The sequence below is a fragment of the Dermacentor andersoni genome, chromosome 7 (genome assembly GCF_023375885.2).
Source record: "Dermacentor andersoni chromosome 7, qqDerAnde1_hic_scaffold, whole genome shotgun sequence".
Taxonomy (NCBI): Eukaryota; Metazoa; Arthropoda; class Arachnida; order Ixodida; family Ixodidae; genus Dermacentor; species Dermacentor andersoni.
Genome location: NC_092820.1, coordinates 16,884,411 through 16,908,291, shown reverse-complemented (window position 1 = coordinate 16,908,291; position 23,881 = coordinate 16,884,411). Strand labels below are relative to the sequence as shown.

General features: G+C 46.0%; 1 protein-coding gene across 4 annotated transcripts in view; it reads right to left on the bottom strand.

The window, feature by feature from the left end:
- The window catches only part of LOC126535632 (uncharacterized), a 41,369-nt gene extending 20,322 nt beyond the window's left edge, over nt 1–21,047 (bottom strand). For all 4 annotated transcript variants that reach the window (XM_050182440.3, XM_055073191.2, XM_072289163.1 and 1 more), the window contains exons 1-4: nt 20,504–21,047; nt 13,515–13,902; nt 8,828–8,971; nt 1,670–1,898 (exon numbers count right to left, since the gene is read on the bottom strand). In XM_050182440.3, coding sequence (XP_050038397.1) covers nt 1,670–1,898; nt 8,828–8,971; nt 13,515–13,878 — 737 coding nt within the window. In that variant the 5' untranslated portion in view covers nt 13,879–13,902; nt 20,504–21,047. The remainder of the gene's footprint in view (nt 1–1,669; nt 1,899–8,827; nt 8,972–13,514; nt 13,903–20,503) is intronic.
- Nucleotides 21,048–23,881: the final 2,834 nt, after the last annotated feature.

Here is a 23,881-nt window from a genome sequence, read left to right as displayed (position 1 = left end):
ATAACTTTAGCGTTTGAAAGCATTCATATGAATTTAGAAAGCTATAAAAAAAATAGCTTCCGTGACACCATTCAGAGGGCGGCTCATACCATCGTCATCATCGTCGTCTGTCTCGACAGTAGACAGCTTTTCTAGTGGCAACAGCCATAAACGAAAACAACTTCAATGTTGCTTTTTTTTTCTTGGAGAACCAGCTCATAACAGTGCCAAGTTTTATATTGAACGATAGGGTCGACGACTTGTGATCTTGTGATGGATGTTTAGCAAGAATAGCACCGGGGGAAATGCAACATACTTTGACTTCTTAACATAAGAATGCTACAGGATTGCTGAAGATTGTTTACTAATGCGTAAGCATTCTTTGGTTCGGCTGTTACTTCGATTTGCTAACTTGCTTTTCATAGCTTATGCATGTCTACCCAGCGCTTCTCCGGTGCCGAAGAAATGAAATCCGTGTACTGAAAGGTGTAGAATGAGCTTCCAGGAAGCTGCATGACCCCTTCAAAGCGTTCGTATCGAATGAGCCGGCACGCCGTCACAAACGGTTTCGCCACAGCTGGTTTTTCCCCCTTTCTTTAATTTATACTTTATTTTTATTTTTTTATGTTTTGTTACGACCTTGACTCCGCGATGGCGACGTCACCAGTTTCTGTAAGCACCACTAATTATTAATTATTAACAATAAACTATTATCACGTATACCAATCAGTTATATTTATACTCAGCTGCTCCACAGCCGGCTTCTTTGCACACAAAGCCGTACTGCGAAAAAGTAAGCTTTCAAGGCGGCCTGACAAGAATGGTTTTCTCTTTGATCAATATTTGTTTTCAATTGATCCTTGTCCCTTATAAAGCTACCCATTATGTACATTTGCAATATTATAATGATTAAATGACTTAACTTAGCAAATTACGCACTTTTGTGCAGGTACAAGGCATTACACATTTAGCGTGACATAACGGGTTTTGCACGAGTACTCACCAAAGAACCCTTACACATTAAAATGTCACCGGGTACAGTGTCGCCCTAAAGAGGATGACAGTATGAACGTACAGCTATCAGTAAACATCGGTTAAAATATGCTGTCAAGTACTCCATATATAGACATGAAGACAGGGGGGGGAAGTAGGGGGTAATCAGAAAAGGTTGTGACATCACTCACCACGAAGCCTCCTGGTACCGGCGCCTCCAACTTACAGGTGAATTCCTCCCCTCTAATCTGCGCCTTTCCCCTCGCATCTTAATGCCCATTCGCGCCTCACCCCGCGCCGACAAAGATGACGCCAGAGAGAGAGAGAGAGTAACCCGCGGTGTTATAGTAGCAGTAGCTAATACTAGCGCAACCCCGTAAACGAAGAAAACTGCGAAGCATTCAAATGACACGTGACTTCCGGCATACTTTTTTTTCGCACCTCACTTCTCCTTCCTCCGCGACTCTATATAGGGAAGTACGGTAGCGCGATTAAAAGACGGTACAAAAGAAGACACATAGGGACACAAACAGCGCCTATGTGTCTTCTTTTGTCCCGTCTTTTAATCGCGCTACAGTACTCCCCTTGAAGATGCATTACCAACAAGCCCACATTGCAACCCCCGTGATCTATATAGGCGGCTGTTACGTGCGAGTACATCCATCACCAGCGGAGGCACATCGCGAGGCGACCGTACCTGGCCATGAGGAGGGAGCCGGCCAGGGCGTTGAGCGATATGGCGCCGGTCACGAGCAACGCGCCGTCCAGTCCGTACTCGCTCACGAGCAGCCCGAGCACCAAGGGGTACGCGATGGCCGACAGCGAGAAGGCCGCCCGGTAGATGGACAGGGCCTTGCGACGCTCCGCCTCGAAGTGGAGGTGAACGACCGTCTCGTTGACGACCATCGACACGGCGGCGCCAAGGCCTGCGACGACATACACAAGGCACACACGTCTTGTGCGACCATGCATACAAGCACGCATACGGATACGTGTGTTTCGTTCCACACTTTGGGAAACAATCTCGAAACTGGTGCCATCCGGGAAATTCATTTTAAATGGATACGTCTTGCAAGCTCATCGGCAACAGCTTGTATTGCACTATGTGGTATGGTGTAATTGAGAAGTGAATTAGTGAATTTTTGTAAATTACTTGGATATGTGTTTTAATTTGGCAGCAGTGGCGTGAACAGCACTGGATCATTCGCATGTACTGACAGCAGTATCTTTTTGCTGCAGGGTCGGTAATCAGTTTATTCTGATCACCCGTCTTCAATCTACGTCCTGGGCCTACCTGCCACGTGCGGTCAAGTTTCGCCCTTTGGCCGCTACCCCGAGCAAAGCGCTGACCCCAAGACTACACGTGAGGACTGTTCCTAGCTGCTGGTTTGCTGAAACATTTTGACGTCATCAGCGAAAAGGCTACAAATACAGGGACCTTGTCGGGCACCGTCCAAATGGCAGCAGTGGCATGAACAGCACTGGATCATTCGGATGGACTGACAGCAGTATCTTTTTGCTGCAGGTTGGTGAAATCTGTTTACTCCTTTTGTAACTTCGTCACTACACTTGAAATTGTGTCAGGACACTGCTGCCATACGATAGCATACCAGTGCTTGTTGTAACTTACTGCTGGTCATCATGGCAAAAATAAGCAAATAATTGGTATGTGCCCTTAAGGACCTGAAGAGAGAAATTAGGATCGACCTCAAGAATTTGAAAGATTCTCTGAAAGGAGACTTTGGAAATGAACTCAGAGAAATAAAAGCTAATTTAAAGTTTCCTGATGACAAATTTGTGATATGGTAACTAATCTGAAAGCAGTTCTAGAAGAAAATAAGCGCTTGCGCACTGAAAATGACAACCTAAAGTCACGTTGTGATCAAATAGGAAGTCAAACGAAATCGAACGAGTCTCGAATCGTGGACGGCGAAGAGTACTCGCGAAACGCCAATATAGAAATAAAAGGAATACCAGTGAATGCTAATGAAAAACAGACGGAAATCATGATGATGCTTGGTGACTGTATTGGGGAAGCCATATCACCGTCTGATATTGACTTGTGCCACCGGGTTTCAGTACCAGGAAGCCAAACTGGAAAGAGCATTATTGTCCAGCTTGCACTCCGAAGGAAACGAAATGCTGTGCTGGAGAAAGGAAGACGAAAGCGACTAACGGCTAGTGAACTTGGGTTTTCTGAATCTGTGCCCATTTACGTCAATGAGCACCTGTGTCCTGAAAGGAAGCGCCTTCTTGCGCAGGCCATTGCCAAAAAGCGTGAAACGAACTGGAAGTTTGTTTGGGTGCGTGATGGGCACATTTATGCCCGCAAACCTGAAAACAGTGCCAGACTTAGGATCGCTAGCTCGAATGATTTGAATAAAACGAGCTAAAAACATGGATGCCCCCATGAGCTGCCTCGAACTTCCTTTTATCGCAGATCTAGATAGCGTTTACTATGAAAATAGCATTGCTGTTTTTCGTATGAACTGTCGTTCTGTGTGCAACAAGGCTGATGAAATACATAGCCTGTTTACTTCCCTTAAATTTTCTTTCCATGCAATAATGTTTACTGAAACCTGGTACCACGATGATTCAACCTAATTTGTGCTAGACAATTATACTCACTTATAATAACAGGCTAATCAAAGCATAACAAAAGCTAATAAAAGCTGTCACAAAAGCTAATCTCAAGTTTACTGATTACAAATAAAGTTTACATGTTAAACCACATGTATCAAAACTGCTTTCCTTTAAAATTCTGTCGCAAACGAAAATCGAAGAAACCATGAATTACGAATGCATTATTGAAAAAAAATACAATACAGAGTGATACTATATGCGCAATTCATTAAATCTAAGGATCCCGTGAAATTGCCTGAATATAGGAAATATCGCAATAACTTGAACAAAGAACTACGTCAAGCCAAGTAGGAATACCTCAGCTATTCGTTGTCAGGTGGTGGTGTATCCCTGCAAATTGTGAATTCGCTTCCTGCAACAATACTTGAGAAATTCCCGTTCTGCACTCCGGACTGTGAAGTGTTAACCGTTCACAGTGACAAAAAATATCTTTTCTGTTGTCTACTTCCCTCCAGACGGAACACTTGAAAATTTTTTTTCGTCGTTAGAAGCCCTTTTTGATTATGTGTCTATAAATGAGCACGTGATATACCTTTCCGGTGATATGAATATTCATATGCGAACTGCGTCACTAGAGCAGACACAGTTTGCTTCTTTATTTGATTCTTATGCTCTTGTGAATGTAATTACTGTGCCGACGCGTGAAACATATTCCACTTCAACTACTTTGGATTTAATTATCACTAACAACGATAAAAGCACTATAACTTCCGGAACTTTGATAATCGACATAAGGGATCATTTTACAGTATTTGCGGTTATTGCTAATACCAACTCTAAACATGCTTCTAAATCACCGGTGTCTTATTATCGCTGCATTGATTCAAAATCCCTCGACACCTTTCTTAATGAAATATGTACGGCCAACTTCTCCCATATATTGTCGCTACCTGACGCAGATGTTGCGTACGATGCACTAATGATTGTGTTAAACCACATGTATCAAAACTGCTTTCCTTTAAAATGCTGTCGCAAACGAAAATCGAAGAAACCATGAATTACGATTGCCTTATTGAAAAAAAAAATACAAAAAAGAGCGAAACTATATGCGCAATTCATTAAATCCAAGGATCCAAAAGGCGAAATTTATAATTTACGCAGATGACACAAGTGTTTTCATCTCGTCCGGTTCTTGTACCAATTTAATTAGTATGGCAAATGACTTCTTGCGCAGCCTATCCTATTGGTCCACTGAGAACTGTCTAAAAGTAAGTACTGCGAAAACAAAGGCCGTAATTTTTCATACCAAAGGCATGAGTCTTCTTCCTCCAGATCTAACATTAGTGTATAGATGCACAAATATAGAACTCACTCTTTCTGCAAAGGTGTTAGGGGTACAGTTCACGAGTACCATGCAATGGGACGACCATGTAAGCTTTGTACTCCAAAAACTTAGCCGCATAACAGGTGTTTTAAATCGCTACATATATACCTTACCCGTCTCTGTAGAATTATTAATTTATAATGCCTTATTCGTGTCTCACATACATTATGGGCATCTTGTATGGGGCACCACAACTGAATGTAACTTGAGTAAATTATTTCGTATTCAGAAGAAAATAATACGTGTCATCGCTAATGTACCGTTTGCCGCCCATACTGAAAACCTGTTCAAGAAATACAACATTGCGACAGCCCATAAGATCTATGACTGCAGACTATTACGCGAGTATTACTTTAATACCAAACGTAACAATACTTTACTTGTAGAACTTGCAAATCTATCCGTCAATTCATACCGTTATTCAACTCGTACACCTGAAGTCTGGAAGGTTCCGCGCTCTAGAACTAACTACGGTTGTCAAATGTTGTGTAACAACCTTCCAAGATTACTGAATTTATACGACAGAGCAGGCTTCAATTTACAGGATTTATCACTGTCAGAATTTAAAACTCTATTGCTTTCACTTCTTTAGAGCACGTTTGTTAATGATTAATAATGTGTGTTATGTTTCCTCTTTTTTTGTCTATGTTACCAAGTGTATATCATTTATTTATTTCAATGCCGCAGTGTGTTTTGCATGGTTATTGTGGAAATATTTCACTGTTCTTTCATATATTGTACAACTGCAATGTTTTATGGCCACTAGATAAATGTAATTTATATGGCGCTTGATGTGTTACCCCATGCAGCCATATTGTACCTAAGAGGGTGAGGTTACCTCAAGCCGCGTCTGTGCGGCTTTTTTCCCTCATCCACCTCCATTTACCACTCCTCTGTACATGTGTGTGTAAATGGAAATCAATAAATCAAATCAAATCAAATCCCGTGAAATTGTCTCAATATAAGAAATATCGCAATAACTTGAACAAAGAACTACGTCAAGCCAAGTAGGAATACCTCAGGTATTCGTTCTCAGGTAATTCTAGCACGAACCCTCAGCATCGAGGGAATCAAATAGGTAAACTGCTTGGACGTCACTACAACAGTGGTCCAAACTGCATTATGCGCGATGGTGCTGCGCTGACAGGGCAGGATCTCTCAAATGCCTTTAACGATTTCTTTGTGAATATCACAAATACACTATGCTCTCCTATTAATTCAACAAACACGTCAATTCACCAAGCACCAGGAGTATCGATGTCGATGTTTCTGTCCCCTACAAGCGAAAATGAAATAATTCCTGTATTCAGAAATCTTAAAAACAGTAGGGCTTTAGATATTAACGGTTTTCAAATAAAAACCTCTAAAGTATGTAATTGATTTGTTAGCCCCAATCTTAACATACATATTCAACCTTTGTCTCAGTAGTGGAGTATTTCCGAAGCAGATGCAGATTGCAAAAGTTATCGTGATACACAAAGGAGGCGATACCTCTCAATTGTCAAATTATAGGCCAATTTCTATTCTACCGGTAATTTCTGAAGGCACAGAGAAAATTATTCACACGAGAGTAGCTAATTTTTTAAATAAGCATTCCGTTTTGTCGAATGATCAGTTCGGGTTCAGACCAAAAAGATCCACTGAATTGGCACTGCTCAAGCAAAAGGAACTCATCATAAATGCATTTGAGGAGAAGCTCCATGTCCTCTGAATTTATGTTGACTTTTCCAAAGCCTTTGATTTAATCAATCATGACTTCTTAGTAAATAAACTAAACCACTATGCTATAAGAGGGATTCCTAATTCTTTGATACGGTCATACCTTCAACATCGTAAACAAATAGTAGCACACAATGATGCTCTGTCTGATGGCCAATACATAAAATCGGGCCTGCCGCAGGGCAGCATCTTAGGCCCTTTGTTGTTTTTAGTTTACTTAAATGATATATTTTACACTAAGCTACCGGTGAACCTTACTGCCCACGCTGATGACCTTACGGTGCTCATTACGGGTAGTAGAGAAAATGATTTATCCTCTACAGGTAATGAGTTCTTGCAATACATGTGTCAATGGTCGCAGGAAAATTACCTAAGGGTGAACACAAGCAAAACTAAAGCCATGGTATTTCGAGCGAGAAACAAAGTTGTAAAAGATATTATGGTTAGGTTTGGGGACAACTGTATTGAAATCGTCTGTAGTATCAAATATCTGGAAGTAACCTTCTCGGATTCGCTTAATTGGGAAGCCCAAATTAATAACATACATTCAAAAATGAACAAAGTGAATAGGGTGCTATGTCGCCAACGGTATTTGCTATCAACAAGAATTAAACAATTAATCTACAACGCTTTCATAGTTTCAATACTTAACAATTGCCACACTGTCTGGGGCACAAGTACGAAGCATAATTTATGAAAGATTGTTGTTACACAGAAACGTGCGACAAGATTAATTGCTAACACACCATGGTATGGCCACACAGAAAGCTATTATTCCGAGTTGAACATCACTCAAGTGCCTAATCTTTATGCCTTTAGATTAATTATTATGAACAAGAATGCTATTATAACAAACAACGCAGATATGTTGACACTATTCAACCTTCAAAGCCATGTGCCCGTGCAATGTAAGCCGTTGCACCGGTTGGTCTACACCGTTTTGTCGGACTGTGTACCGATTTCAATCAAGCGCCTATAAACTTCCCTGTTACCTTAACACACTCGAACGGAATAATATCTCACTGGAAGAAATTTCGAAAAATAAGTTAATTAGTGTTTTGCCGCTTTTGCACTAATGTATGGTGTTTCGTTCTTTTATTTTGTATGTCGCGCTATTGCTTCTTACATCACACAATGTTAACAAATGCCCTAAGGCTGTTCTCAATTTTGTACGTATATTTTCTTACTGACCCTTACTGTATTTTTGCCCTTTTACGTTCACAAATTTCGCAATGTATTCCAATGTTTCCAGTATTTCACTGCGTTTGTCATGACGAAGCTGTTTCCTCGTCATACTGTCATGTGGGGCGTAATGGTTTTTTTTCAGGCCGCTGCATGAGCCTTTTAACCTTACGTCCGCTCTCATTTTGTACTTTGTGGAAAGAGAGAAATGAAGAATATTATTATTATTATTATTATTATTATTATTATTATTATTATTTCTCATGCTAGTAATGTCTGCCTTTTCGAATTATCCAGCTTAAAGAAAGAACTATGCTATCTGCAACAGGTGATTTTTAAAAAAAGTTCCGTAAAACCTAAGTAATCACTCCGTATATTTAACACAATCAATTTGTGACCCTCCGTGGTATAGTAGCTCCGTGCATGGCTAAGAGGCGTTGCGCTGCTGTGCACATGGCCGCGGGTTCAATCCCAAAACTTTCGTGTACGCTGAATTTGGGGGGAGGGGAGGGCATGATAAAAAGAACACCCAGGAAGTCAAATTTAACCCGGAGCCCTCCTCTACGGCGTCTCTCATAATTAACCCACTGTGCTGTTTCTACGGATGTTAAACGTATCGTAGATCTTCATAAAGTCAAGTTTAGATGTCAACCGTAACGCTTAATTGTAAACTGTTTACCCCTTAAATAAAAGCCATTATATAGCGTGACCCTAGGCGTATCACAATTTGCGACTTAAGAGGAGATGTTAGGACAGATTTAGCGTAGTTCTCCGACCACCTTTGTGGAAGCCGACAAACTTTTTGCCGTTAGCTACACGCATATCTGCGGAGAGGCTTCTATCCAGATGAGTTTCGCGGAATACTGTATACCCACAAAGTACTATCCCCCAAAGTATTCTTTTCAAAACCGGCTCGCAACCAGATCCGTTCAGCGCGCTCGATCCTGCGAACCGTTTCCGCGATGGACAAAGCCTGCCGAGACGTACCGCAGCAGAGTCCTATCACTGGCACCAGAAGGGCAAGGCTGCCGAGGGCGAAGCACACTATTTGGCCCACGCCGACCAACAGGGCGCCTCCGATGGACAGAACCTTCAGCGGCATGGTCCGGCACTGAACGGTCACAACGGGCGCTGCGAACGTGTGAGGGTGACAGGTGAGCTATAGGCACGGCGGCCGCCAACCAGAAACTATTTCGCTCAGATTAGCGTGATTCACCCTGATTCGGGCAAAGCTATAACATTACTCATTGCTTGGAATAGTGCGCACTTAATAAAGCACGAACTGAGGAAGGGTAGGACGCACGTGCTAACTTCAGCAAATCGTTTTGCTGGAAACAGCGCACAAGTATATCAATTCTTTTTCTTTTTTTGAAGTGGGACGCACCTTAAAAAAACAAGAATACATCTGTGCCCCCGCCGCTTGTTTGTGGATAGGCAATACGCGACAAGGCAGACATTAGGAACGAGGAAGATTTCCTCAATAAGTTCGCTGAATTCCTGAATGCATTTTTTGATCAGATGCTAGGAACCGATAGATGGCTGGAAAGTGGCGCTACATATTCTTAGAATTTCGGCTAAGCACTGCCTCGCCACTGCTCTGCTTCAATTTCGCAATCACAGTATGCGCCCTAAGGTTAGAGAGCTAATTAGTACTTTATTAGGTAATTATCAAAAGTATTATTAATTCATTCATTTCTTGTTCTTTATTTCCCTTTCTGTTTTTCTGATTTTCTTTATTTTGTTTGTTTGGTTTCTTTTTCTTTATCTTTTTTTGGTAGCCGCGTATCTATGTTCAAAAACTCTCGCCGCGTTTGATCGTGGCTAAGGTGTAGCGCGCCGTTCCAACACCTTCAAGACTGCCGTTTATCACATGTTTTTGCCCACTTTTTCTGCGTATTACGGATATTTCATTGCAACATTCTTCTCGGTAATGCCTCGTCTCTTGAGTCTTGAGCGTATGTAAAAAAAGAAATTCACCGAAGATCACGATGCACTCCCTAATGCGAAATTTGAGTGCAGTTGTATACGTGTTTTCATTTCTCGATATATTGGCAAACTGAGCGAAGTGTGGGCGCGACTGCCTGCTAATCGTGACGCGTGGGCGCGACTAACAGCAGCCGCCGCAGACAGACCTCCGCTCATCCAGCGCTTTGTTTTTACACAGACGACGCGCGCTACCCTTCCGCCATCTCGTAGCCATCGCCGCAGCAAAGCGCGCCTATTGGTTACATCACTCGGCTATCGTGCTCGACGGCAGAGGTTCCACTCCCTCATCGGTCACACATTACTTGCTCTTTCTTTAATTGGGCGAGGTGAGACAGCCCCCGCCTTCCGCAAAGGGCCAAGAATTAGGCATAGGCGAAAAGTGCTTCGCATTAAAATGATACCTCAAACACGCCGGTTTGATATTCGTATCGTCCACGTGTTAGTAGAGAGAGGTTTAGCATAGCGTTGGTGTCTTTATAACATTACCGCCTTAACGAATTACGAACACTGGCTTCCACGACTACGCATGCGTGCGGCATAGCGGGATCCCTTAAGTTTACAGGGCGGCTCTCGTAGAGTGCCTTAACTATAACGTGACTGCGTAAAAACGTGGTAGTGTCCAGGTCAACCGTTTCGATCCTAATGTTCTTGTGTTACTTGGATTACAACTTCAGCGCCAGCGGACCAGGACAGAAGGAGACGTTGACAACACAACGCGCTATCTTGAATATTTATTCCCAGACAAAAAAGAACCTTACACACCATACACAGTAGCACCACACCTGATCAATACGTCGAACTGAGCTTTCCAAAAAGACAGTTTCTTTATCTAAGAGGTCGGTAGACGCGGTGCTTACGCAGCTTTCACCACTCAGGTTGATAGCCTGCATGTGCCTCTAATTTCGCGCACATCTTTATCCCTGTGCATGGCCAAAAGAACGCAATCACCAAACAAAGGAGCGCATCCGCATTCATGACATTGAAGAGACAGATGGACGTCAGGGTAATTTTAGAGGGCAGCTCTCAGGTGGCCGTGTCTGCGTTGAGCGTCGGCGTCCTTCGGTGTAACCGCGCGAAAACACAACGAAGGATGGAAGAGCGAACGTGGAGGGCAGCGGGAGATGGAAGGCGGCGAGAGCGAAGAAAGCGCGAGGAGTAAAGCGGAGGAGGAGGGTGCAGCGGAAGCATGAAGAGGAAGGAAAGAGCAAGAGACTATGACGAGAGGTCACGGTGAGGAGGAAAGTGGAGTGCCCCGCATGACCTACGTGCTCCACGGCGGCGACCAGGCATGCGGCGAGCGCGTCCACCGTTACCATATATGAAAACGAAACGCTGGCGTGGGTTTGGAACCCACTGCGCATGCGCTACGTTGCCTGCGTCGCCGCCGCTAGAGAGTCCACTCCGTGCTAGCTACGCGTTCCCGTGTTAGCGCTTCCCTTCTCAACAACGAGCGACGCAGCTGGTGGAAATGCTTCGTAGCTTCCGCTGCTGCTGAACGAGCTGCCCGAGCAAAGGCTCTGCGCCACCGCCGAGAGGACAATGTATTTCGGAATCAAATTCTTTGCCACGATATATCGGGAATTCAAAACACCCAAACAGCTGCGCTCAAAATTCGCATCAGGGAGTGTCGTAATCGTCGGTGAATTTTTTTTTCTCCCGCATTTGAACTATGCTCTCTTGAGCTAATATTAAGGCACCGTCCTGTGTGTCCCGTATGCACTTCATACCACAGGGCAGTGGCAATTCGTACACCACTGACTTTTCGCAATCCAGAATAGGATTTTATGCATTTTGGGACACCCAACCGCAGATTTCTGCTACGGGTTTGTCGACGTACACACATTGCTAAGTTTTTCTGGAGCTGAAAAATTAAAACTGTTTTCACACGATTAAAACTGTTTTTAAGACAGCGTGCCGTCCTGAGAAGATAGGCTACGCCTGCTACCTTTCGTTTGTTTTACGTCTATTCATTCGCTGTATCCCGAAAGCAATTTTCTACACGAGATCGCTCCAGCAAACCCTCTGCTACAGAAACATGCAATAACTTCGGAAACCCTGCTGTAGACAACCGTTCAAATTGATTCTTCAAGCTTGTGTAAATACTGTGATGGCACGAATATTTTGAAGAATTTCCAAGGCATAGATTAGCAATGCTCATTTTTACAAGTTTTCAATAGGCGGAGTTGTACCGTAACAAGGGCTCATGAGCTGTAAGCTTACATATCCAACATGTGTGTTGGTCGGATAACTCAAGCTGGATACCTAAAAACAGCAGCGCTCCTTCGGCAGGTGATTCGACCGTCACTGTTAGTGGATTGAGGGCTTCAGCAAAAATTTTATCATTTATCAACTGTAAAATTTGCGTCCAGATTAAAAAGAACTAAATGTTCATCGACATATCTGAATACTTTAAAATGGCTGAAATAAATCAATGCCTCTGGCATGCTTCTGTTATGACGGGCTAAGTACAGGCACCAAGTATGAGCCATGTATACACCAAATACAGCATAATTACATTCTGCATATGTCGACTTAAGATAAAAGCGAAGCAAAGCTAAAAAATCCTGCACGGATACCCCACATGAATTCTGAAAGGCAACTGCAGCAAAATTACAATTTCCTCTTCCACGCAAGTTACTAGTATATTATGAAGCAATGAGTAATACAAGTCCTGGATGTCAAAAGAGAATGCAGAAAAACTTGTCAGAATTCTCTTTCAAGAAGGCTACAACTTTTTTGAGCTTTTTGCCAGTGCTTTTTGAGCTTTTCGTCGGCGTTCAGAACTCTTCAGTTTCCTGCGGCGAACGTCGGCGTCAAAGTAACCGAGCAAACGAACAGAGCTAAAGATGAAAGAGCGAAACCGGAGCGCAGCGGGGAAAGAAGGACGCGAGGAGGAAAGCGGCATAGGAGGGTGGCGTGGAACCACGAGGCGGAAAGCGGAGGAGGAGGGTATGGCGAAAGGGTGAGACGGGTAGTGCGGTGACGATGGCTACTAGATGGCGTCAGAGAAGCGCGCGTTGTCTGGGTGGTCTGTTGGCGGTGGCTGCTGTGAATCGTGCCCACGCGTCACCCACGCGCTGCCTCTCGCGATCTCCAGGTTAGCGAGGCAGTCGCGCAACACGTCGCTCCTTTTGCAACGTACTGCACGAGACAGATTGTCCGCGCCAGCCAATATGTCGCGAAATGAAAACAGAGAGCGCTGTGCTCAAATTTCGCATTAGGGAGCAAGGAGTACGGAGTATTTCTTGCAAGAAGGGTGCAATCGCAACGGGCGTTTCCCTTTTGTCCTTGTCCGCTGGCTCTAAAGATGTTATCGAAGTTCAGCTACCAACATGACCAACGTACAGCTCTGTTACTCTCCTTTTCATAGCAGCAGCAAGAAAGAAATGATGCAGCCAAATATCGCATTGTCTCATCTCATATGACCTGGAATTCCGGCTAGTTGGTTATTCATGAGCGTCAAATAACAGCGCGTAAAGAACTCACAGTGAGGACAGAAGTATAAACGCATTTTTGACGTTATTCAGATCACTCGTTTCTATAGACGCTCCCGGGCCCAACGTTGAATAGATGATATCGTTACGCCCGCAGGGATGACACTGAGACGGGAAAGCGTGTCGATTTCTACTAAACCGATGGCGCCACATAATCGTACGGCATCGATCAACGATAAGTTATCAGCGCTCACACAGCGTGTATGCCAGGCTGTAGATGAAGGCGTTCATCCAGGCGACCGCGCCTTTGGAGGTGGTGGCGAACGCGTCTCCCACCGCGAGGAACATCACCGGCATGGCGCGACGCAGCAGGGAGCAGCAGAAGACGTTCCACGCCGCTGCCACCGCCACCTGCCAGCTGTGGCGGCCGTCCGGCACGAGCTCTTCTCTCGGCTGCTGCGGCTGTTCACCCGGGGGTGGTGGCGCCTGTTCACCCGGCTGCACCTGGACCTCTTCACCTGGTTGCGGCTGTTGTCCATCTAGCTGTGATTGATTTTCATCGAGTTGCGGCGGTGACATGGACTGTGGAAGGCCCGGTGGCGGTTGCGTTGGATCCATGCTCCGACGACTATACGAGTTTATCTGCAAAGGCAAGTCGTGAATCTGCCATGTCTTTACACTGAGGCAACCACTTTCGTGCTAACTTTTTTTATTGCGACAGCAATTATATGGACACTCCAGGCGCATTTCTGCCGTCGCCGTCGCCGTGAGGTTGTGCATGAGCGAAAGCGTTTGAGGGTGAGCAGGCGAACGCGGTTCAATCTCGCGTGCGCTAGCGAGGAACGCGGCTCGCATGCTTGCCCTCTCCTGTAGCGCGCGAGGCAGGGTGTCGTTGATGATGATAGTGATTTAAAGAAAAGAAGGACGCTTGCAGGGTGTTGAGGCGACGCAGGAGCGACGTTCTTCTCCGGCGACTGCTACGGTGCATCGATGTCATCCTCACCCGCCCTCCGTACAGAGTGGAGACAACCACAGCGTCTACTACGGCGTTGGCCCAAAGCCACCTATAGGTGGCTTTGGTTGGCCACGCCAATCGCGGACGCCGTAGTAGACGCTTTCGCGGACGCCGTAGGGATGCGTTGCCGCCGCTCGTGTGTCTTGAAAGCGGTTTGCGACGTGACTGAAGCGAGCACCCGCGTGGACCTCATCTTCAAAGCGATCTGCAATGTTTGCAGAGTGCACTTAATGCCACTAGCTTCGTAGGCACTGTGCATTCGACGTTTGGTACGCGGTGAAGCGACAGATGCACGAAGGACTTGCGGCTGCTACCGCGATTCCTCACTCCAGCGTTTTCACAGACAGTTTCCGCTGTCATCGAGCCATGTGTGTTCATGCTTACCTGTGCGCGCGTGACACCATGCTGGTTAATTTAGTTAAAACACGTTGACGGGCTAGTCGGTTTGAATCCGTGATAGAATGTGTAAGCGCGACTGAACAAGGTCGTAGAAAGAAGCAGACAAACAAAGACAACGCTGTCTCCGTATGTCTATTTCTACGTCCTCGTTGAGTCACGCTTACATATTCTATCATTGTTAATTTAGTTAGTACGCGAATGTTTACAAGCTTATACGGCCAATAAAGCTGGTATCCTTACTTCGCACAGCTATCCACTAATTTGCTATCGCAATCGGTTCTTCGCCGTTCCGGTGGAACTGCGGCTTTTTTTAAAGCGAGGCTTTCTTAGCGAACGCTCTCGAACTTGTTGATCGTTGCGGCTGTTTTCTTGCCAAATTTCTCGACGCAGGATAGCACACGAGCATTATCGAGTCGACGTATACACAAAGCAATCTGTACTGCCCCTGCAGATGTGCCGGCCGTGGCTCCGTTCGCTGCGGAATTACGCAGTGAAGCAACAAGCGCTACCTAAACATCCTCACTGCGATAAATAGGCGCCTACAAACGCGCCATTCCTTTTTTTATAAACCTAATTTATTTCTTTACTCATCCGATTCATTGATTGGAAGAGCATTTAGCGTAACTCGCAAGAGTACTTCAATCCTCGCAATACAAAATTGGTCTTTAAGACCCACGTACTTTGGCGCGAGAGCTGTGTTGAATCTGAAGGCTTAGATGATGCGATCGGTGGTGGCTCTGTGTCGGTGTTTCTCCACCGGCTTGGTAGACGGCTGCGGATCGCCCTGGTCAACTAAAGTGCACTGCGCGTCTTTTACCGGAACACTCTGTTTCGTCTTGCCGGTTCACCCACACATTCGCTTAAGACCGACTCACACAGTGCGTGCGGTCTGCATTATAGTTGCGATAGCAGTTAAGAGACTCAATGCGCATTTCCGCCGTCGGCGTCGCCATGATGTTCCGTAAGCAGTCATTGCCTTTTGGGAGAAACTGACTTTTTTAAATCCGTAACCATTTCTATGTCTACCCAACGAGGAAACCCGACCATCCGTCAGTCACGTAAGATCATCGCTTTCAAAATAGGGCTCACGACAGCGAGCGAATTGACCTTCATGGTGCCTCTCGTTTAAACGCCAACGAATCGGCGAGAACACAGCGCACACGATGCACTCGGTGCACTCAGTCCCCATCGCAGATCGCTTTTAAGATTGGGTGCGCGCGGCCGAGTATGATTGATCACGGTCCATAGTGGTTCGCTGGGGATAGATAATGCGATAACTAGCGATAACAGCTCAATTATTGCAACGTCATTAGCGCACGTGGCGACGCCACCTGCAGTAGTTTGCTTGCGTAATCAATTCACCTTGAGCTATTTCGTGTCGCCGCAGCGCTGTCGTTTATACTCGTCGGATCAAGTTTCATAACATTGATAAAGACACCCGGCTGCGTGGAGGTGAACAAGTGGCAGATTGCTTACGCATACTTAGACAACTCCCAGAGGAGTTTCTGCGTGAATTTACTTTTTTTTGTCGACGGCAAACAACTAATGCATGAACTGCGCCTAAACTCACGAAGTGCTGATAGAACCATCAAGTCACTGCACGTTACATGCGGGTGTTTCAATATAGCGCCCTCTGGACTATAGGGATGCATGCGAATAGTAATCTTCACTGCCGAATCCAATACGTATCGAATAGTGCCAGGGGCGAATAGAATCGAATAACCTTCGAATACCTTTCGAACACTTTACAAATAATGAACAGCCGTTTTCGCCATTTCTATAAAACGATCTGCTCACCTTACAGTACATTCCAAGCGCGGACAAGTTTCCATCATCACATTGCAAGTTATGAAGCGTTCTTTATTGAATGCAAAAGTAAATGGCGCAGCAGGAAAGAATGAACAGCTTAATAATCGCACACTCGTCGACTCCTTAGAGAATGCAATGACTGGTTCAGCCAGAAAGCCTTAATCCCTGAGGGACGCAGCGAGCTCCACTAAGAAAGTTTTATTGTTTGAAATGCATCGCACTTTTGCTCTAATTGCATACTCGATCACTCCCTGTTGGGGATTAGAAATATTGGAGAACTTTGAAAAACTTCGAAGTTGAACTTATTCGTGCCTACGATTTGAAGACTATATATACTTTATTGCGCGATGGCGAAAGCTGTATATAGTCGAGAAAAAGTTGAAACATAAAAATTGCCACTGCACATTTAACTTTAGTTGGAAGTCAGAGAGTGTAGTGCGTTCCCTTGACTCTTTCCATACCGCGCCCATTGGGCATCGTTAGCCCGCTATCGATGGTTTGAAACGCCGCTTTCGAGACCTTGCGCGCCACTCATGGACACACTGCGCAATCGGACGCGAAAGAGGAGAACTATATTTTTGTTTTCCAAGCAGTTCGCTTTTTCCCTGCCAGGCGTTAATTTTTGAACGCACTCAGATGTTTCGCGATCGTCGTAGCAGAAAGCTAAAATGGCCGTCTCCGAGAGCGGCGCAGAAGATCGCAGATCTCTCGATTCCGCTGCGTCTGCGACTGATTTTATCGATGGATCGAGCGGCAGCGAGTCGGACGATGCTGTCTTTTCGTCGGACTTTGGCTCTGAGGGCGACGACAAAGCAAGTCAACCCCGAACGTCGGCGGCCACAGCCTGGCACGCCAAACTGTAGTGCTTGCCCTTACATTTCTGTAGTGGAATGCCCAGAGATAGTGACTACTAGACAGCAGTACTTTTTCTATATCTCGCAATTTTGTTACTTTCTTTTTTAGAAGCATCCCATTACAAACTTTGTTCACTTTTATCCGACAATCTTGATTCTGGCAATTTATATCCGTTTTACGACATACGTCTCGTGAATAAGTCTGTTATGCGCAAAAGGGAGATTCATTCTGCGTTTTGTTTATGCATTATATAACATATTTAGTGCAGTAGTTCTATCAGAAAAAAAAAAATATCTGGCGTAACCTACAGAAAGCACCCATTTTCCCCATGGTAGGTAAAAAGTTAATATATTGGCCCATTTCGCGCTGTAAATCGCCGTAGACGTCGTCATACCGAGGAGCTCCGCCATAAAAACCATAGTTTAGAAATAATAGTTTCGTTATTCCAAAGTTCCTAATATTCGCGCACCCCTACACTGGGTCCACGTGAAAACTTGCTGCAAAAGCACTAAGACACGCAGCAAGTGCCCGTAGCAGTTAAGATAGGGATTTACTCTGGCCCCGAAATATGAAAGGATGTAACAGATATTGAACTTGCAGCAACTCTCAATCCCGTGTATTTCCACACTTCAAAGGATGACACTTAGCAGGTGATAAGGTTGGGAAGCGTATTTATCACAGCGTCATCAACGTTGTCACAACGTCATTACACAGGTCCACATGTGCTAACATTGTGCGTAGCACAAATGCTACGTATGACGACCTTGTTTATAACAATGTGAACCCGATAGTTCTACGTGCGTCTCACTTGCCTGCGCTTGCGTATATACCACAAACCGCAAGTAACAGTGCAAGCCGACGTAGCATGACGTCATTACTCATCTACTACCTAGGTATACCGAAACCGAAACTGGCTCGCAGAAACAAGCTGCGGTGGGGGCCCCAGGACCCAAATGGAGAACTTGTCCTTTATTTCTTTTCCCTATAACAACCTTTCCTCGCTGAGTAAATGCGAATCAAGTCTCGAAGAAAAATCATTTAATGTGTAGTTTGCAAACAGACGTCACATTCGCCGTCTGCTCTGACCATCCGCCATTGCTGGGTATTTCGTTTATGTGCCACCGTGCGCTCGACGTTCGCAACGACGCATGCGCTCCGCAAATCTGTGGTCCTATAAGAGCTGTGCGATGGCAAAAGTTAGAAGCCCCGAATATTGCCCTTGGCACATGGACGGGCTTGCGGGACCAACGTCCTGCTAGTAACAGCGCAAAATGTAGACAAGGGACGAGACAAGAAGACACCACAAGCGCTGACTTTCAACAACGCTTATTCCAAAAGAAACACGGCTTCTTATAAACATTGCCCTCACGTGTCGCAGTCACGTGATCACACATCATGTGAAACAAGCACTTTTTTTCCTTTCACATGATGTGTGATCACGTGACTGCGACACGTGAGGGCAATGTTTATAAGAAGCCGTGTTTCTTTTGGAATAAACGTTGTTGAAAGTCAGCGCTTGTGGTGTCTTCTTGTCTCGTCTCGTCCCTTGTCTACATTTTGCGCTGTTACTAGCAGGATGGAAAACCAACAAGCCCAAGCTGCTATTCTAGGGACCAACGTGCAAGCTCGCTGTGATGAAATAGTCAAACTTTGCGACGGCGTCGACCAAGAGAAAAAAATTGGCTGAAGCCTTAGCTTGGTTAAGCCTGGAAGATTGCGAAAGCAATACCCTTGGCTGCGCCTTGGTTCGGATGATGGTGTGGACATGGTTGCCCTTTGTTAAACTTATGGCTATACATCATCCGACATAGCGCAAGGCTGCGCGCTGACCACTGCGAGGAGCCGAGCTGTAGCCCCATTTATCTTCCTAGCGTGACGCCACACCAGCGAGCGCCCTCTCTCGGTAGCGCCGCAGCAACGGCGCGCAAGGCTTCGCCTCCACCATCGATGCCGCGAGCTGGGGCCACGACCTACTGTATATATAAACTAGGCGTGGCTGGGGCCCCGTCTCTCGGTCTGGCGTGACGTCACACGGTCACGTGACGCGCAGCTGTGTAAGGAGGCGCCAAGCCACCGATGGGCCGAAAGTGCAAGCAGTATTGCTTTCGCAATAAAAATGCGCGTCAGTGCGGATGCCCCTTCATACGCACCGACGTGCTGCCAGCTAAGACGCGCGCGGGTGTGATTATGTAATTACCTAGTGTTGTCCGCGAACTACGTCACTCGGCAAGAAAGAAATTGGTGAACATCCGTAACTCGCTGCGGTTTAACGAGTACGTTGGGTGGGAAACATATCAGCAAAGCACCTGGTGGCTGGTCTGATCATACGGCCTTCAGCGAAATAAGGGCGAGTTCCTTCGCGCGTGTTTGGGCATATAACTGCAGCGGCTGTACCTGAGCCAGTTGACCCTAATAAGATTTGGTTCAACATCTAAACGTCTAAAAGAAAATTGGCGCATTTGTTTTCGTTCGTCGTCAGGAAGCTGCGTTAGGGACTAAAATGAGACAACGAACACGCGCTCGTACTGTTCTTTTTTCTGCGCTGCTCCCACCACGAATCCAATTTTCATATCTGGAAAGGAGTCCTTGTCGCACTGAAAATGATTCCGATTTATGCGGGTTCCCAGGTTAGCCACAGGCAATTACTTTTTTATTCCCGACTGCAGTGCGTGTTTGTGCTGCCCTGTTATCACTTTTGGTACACGCGCTTCGTAGACCCATACGTGCCCGGTTCGGCGTAGCTTGGCTGCTTGGCAGTGTTGTTGCTTCTTTCGCGGCAACCGAAAACTGCGCAGGTCGGCACGATCGTGACGCGAGAGAGAACATCGGATCAATAACAGCAGCAGCACAGAAGACCGAGCAGCTGCGTTGTTTACCTTGGTAAAATGACAGAAGTTAATTATTATTGCAAATATATCTTTAATTTTTAGGTCACTGTGGGCGTCTCGCAGCGCGAAAAAGGCGACAGGAAACTTTAGCAGAAAGGTGACCGGATCGCCATTTTGGCTGACCCGTCCTTCGCCTCCTCCCGCTGCAAGATGTCCCACCTCAGCAAAAGACACTGTAATCATCGGTATTAGCTTAATTAGCACCCCATGACTCTACGGCGTGCTGAAAAAAAAAAACGTGAATCGAGGAACATTGTTGCAAGCTCAAGATGCTTACCGCACCGATGAACTGCAGCCGTTCCTGCGAGAGCCTGTTCTTCTTCTGGTGATGCCTGAACGCGCGCGGAGAACGAGGCACGCGCTACGTCGATGTTTAGTCGCTCTTCCTTGTCTTCCCCCGCCTGAAAAACGCGGCACGTTGCTAACAACTTGTAAAAGACAGAGATGATAAACTTTTATTCCGAGTAAACGCCGTGCCCACCCTGGGTGTGAAAGAGCACCAGATATTTAATATTTTCCTTTTTCCTCCAGGGCGGAGGCATGCAGTAACACTCTGAAGGCCACAGACTAACTCCTACGTCCACGGGATCTTAAAAATCTAAAAAAAGAATAATGATTGGCTACTAAACAGAGAACAGCAACGAGATACCGAACTAAGTTCAATAGACGCACGCAAAACTGCCGGTTGTAAATGTAGGTGCGCGACGTAAATTGAAATTCCGGTGGTTTACGCGCAAAAATAAATAATAAAGAAAAAGATCGTTACGAGGCACACCGCTATGGGAAACTGCGGGCTAATTATCAGCTGCCTCGGGCTCTTCACCGTGTACCAAATGCACGGTGCACGAGCGTTTTTAGCATACCCCACCCACTGCAATGAGGCCGCGCTGCGGTGGTGATTGGACCCGTGACCTCGTGATAAGCAGCGCAACGCGATAGCACTGGGCTACCGCGGTATGCGTTCCGCAACGAGAAAGAAACATTATCGTACACAACTCTGTTTTAAGCCCCCTTAGAAACATAAGAAACAAGGATGTCGCAGTTTCGCCCGAAAGGCGAAGGCTCAATAGCCATAGCAATCTATTAAACAACTACACAAAGCAAGGTTCGTACTTTTGTCCGCTGTATAAGATTGCAGCAAGCATTCGCTGACTAATTAAATTAGCAAGCGTAGGGTCCAGCGCGCACGTGCAAATACGCACAGGTCTCACTCGATGACGGCGCGAAACGAGGGGAACGAACTCTTGTGCTGCCTCTTGAACGCGTCTCCGAAACTTGAGTCTCCGAAACCCGCTACCTCGGCTCGCCCTCCCTATTGCCTCCGTCCGAGATTACCTCCAAGACAGGGCGAGGGTGGCGCAAGACCGGGCCAGTGCAACGGCCTGACTGGCTGCCTACGCGGCGCTGCAGAAACGCCGGTCAACAGCGCCCTCCTGTGCCGCGCTTATAGGTTTTGGGTAGTACAAAACACGACGCTCTCCTGGTGAATGCATGGCGCCTCGGTATATCTGCTCGTCTCAGCTGCGCTGAGTTGGGAGTTTCAGAGAATTTCGTGCATCGTAGGCATTGTAGCACCCTTTCTGTCGCCAAGGAAGCAAGGCGCCGTGCCGAATGCGTGCACTGCGCACGAAAAGTCGCAGACGCCGTTTCGGTGCGCGGCCGCTTTCAGTGCGTGTGCTGCTCAAATAGCATGATGCCAAGCTGCAACGGCAGACTGCTGCAATATGTGTCTATTCGCTTAAGCAGCTGCACCAACTCGGAATCGTGGCCTAATAACAATGAATTTGTTCACCAATAAAATGAATATTACGCTGCTGGCATTACCATGCACCGGGACTCAGCTTGAGCGGCTCTGGTATATGTATGCTGCGAAAGCGCATTTCAAGACATGACAATCAGTAAACACTGAGATTGAGTGCCTGTATCCTTATCACTGGCTGACGCGCAGGGGCTCTTCTTTTAAGAGCGTAAGCTCTTACTCATAACATTTCTCGATTTCTTGGGGTCTGCTACCATGCACCTACCTTCGGCGTGAAATTTTCAGTTCAAGGAATTCAAGATGGCGGCCACCATATTAAATCGATATAGCAACCCAATTGTTAATTGATGGGTGATGTCACTAGTAGATCGAATTGGTGACGTCATTGGTATATTCAAGATGGCCGCTAATTGATGACGCCAACAATAAATCCAAGGTGCCACGCCCCCCATAGTAAATCAATAGCAACCAATTTGTGATTGGTGACGTCACGTAACTGTGACGTCATAATCCAAGATGGCGGCCGAATTCTAGTGCCAATAATCTCGTCGCAATCCAATATGGTGGATAGAAGTGAATCTCCATGATAATGACGTAACAATGAAAGATGGCGGCATAGTCTACAAATTTCAAATCCAAGATGGCGGCCAAATTCACCTGCCAATAATGACGTCATAATCCAATGTGGCGGCTAGAAGTGAAACCACATGAGTATGCCGTCGTAATTAAAGATGTTGGCATAGTTTAGGAATCTGAAATACAAGATGGCGGCCAAATTTGGGTGCCAATGATGACGAAATGGTCTAATGTGGTGGATAGGGGTGGAACCACGTGATTCTGACATCATGGGACGAAATGGCGCCATAGTTTGGGTTTCCCAAATCTAAGACGGCGGCTTTCGGTTGGACGTCATAGCCAAGACGGCGGCAACTAAAATTAGGTGGCGCTGAGGTCGAAGTGGATTTAAAACCCCTCAACCTCCAAAAGTAGCGCCAACCACTTTCCTAGTCCACCGCTCCATGCCCGGCGCGGCCTCGACCGTGGCGCCGCCCGCGCTGGCCCTGGCGTAGCAGACGCCGGCTAACGCGCTACTGGAGGAACTCTGCGGAAAAGGTCGTTCGAGCCCTGCGGAGCAGTTTTTGAGGCGAGATTCTGCTTCGTCAGTCGGTAACTGGCCTTAATAATGTGTTGGAATTGCGCAATATTACAGAAAAGGACCATTCTTTAAGGCGTAAAGCGCCCGCAAGTTGAGAGTTCGTGTTGCTGAAACACGACGCATGCACCCGCTGTGATCAAACACGCGCGTAATTCCCTTATCCTCAGGTTTTCACTTATGCGTATGGGGCTACGTAGGTTCCTTTACGTACCTGTAAGACTTTTGTTCCGCCGGCGATTGAGAGATTCTAACTGTCTGGGGCCAGCAACGCCAACAACAGGTTCGCTTCTCCTCCGCGCCTTTTACAGATGTGTGTAGCTTACTCACGGGTTGTGGTAGCCATGAACAACGTTTTCACTCGTATACAGTATTGATAATTTGAACAACATACCCGCACATGAAATAGTCTTTATTTATTTATTTATTTAGTTAGTTAGTTAGTTAGTTAGTTAATACAGCGCAAGTGGATGGAACTTGATAGCAAGAACGAACTTGATGGGATAACTGGACTGAAGTTCCGAAAATAATTATCCCCACCCTTCACTCGCACCAGTAACACTCTTCTTGAAGCGGTAATTTTTTTTCTGTATACAACGTGCGTCTGTATTCTTTTGCCTTATAAGTTTCAGCAGGGAAGCAGCGTTGCTTTAACTGGTGCACTCAAGGCACACAAGACAGAGAAAAAAATTATTCTTTGGTTTTACGTGTCGAAACCACGATCTGATTCTAAGGCATGCCGT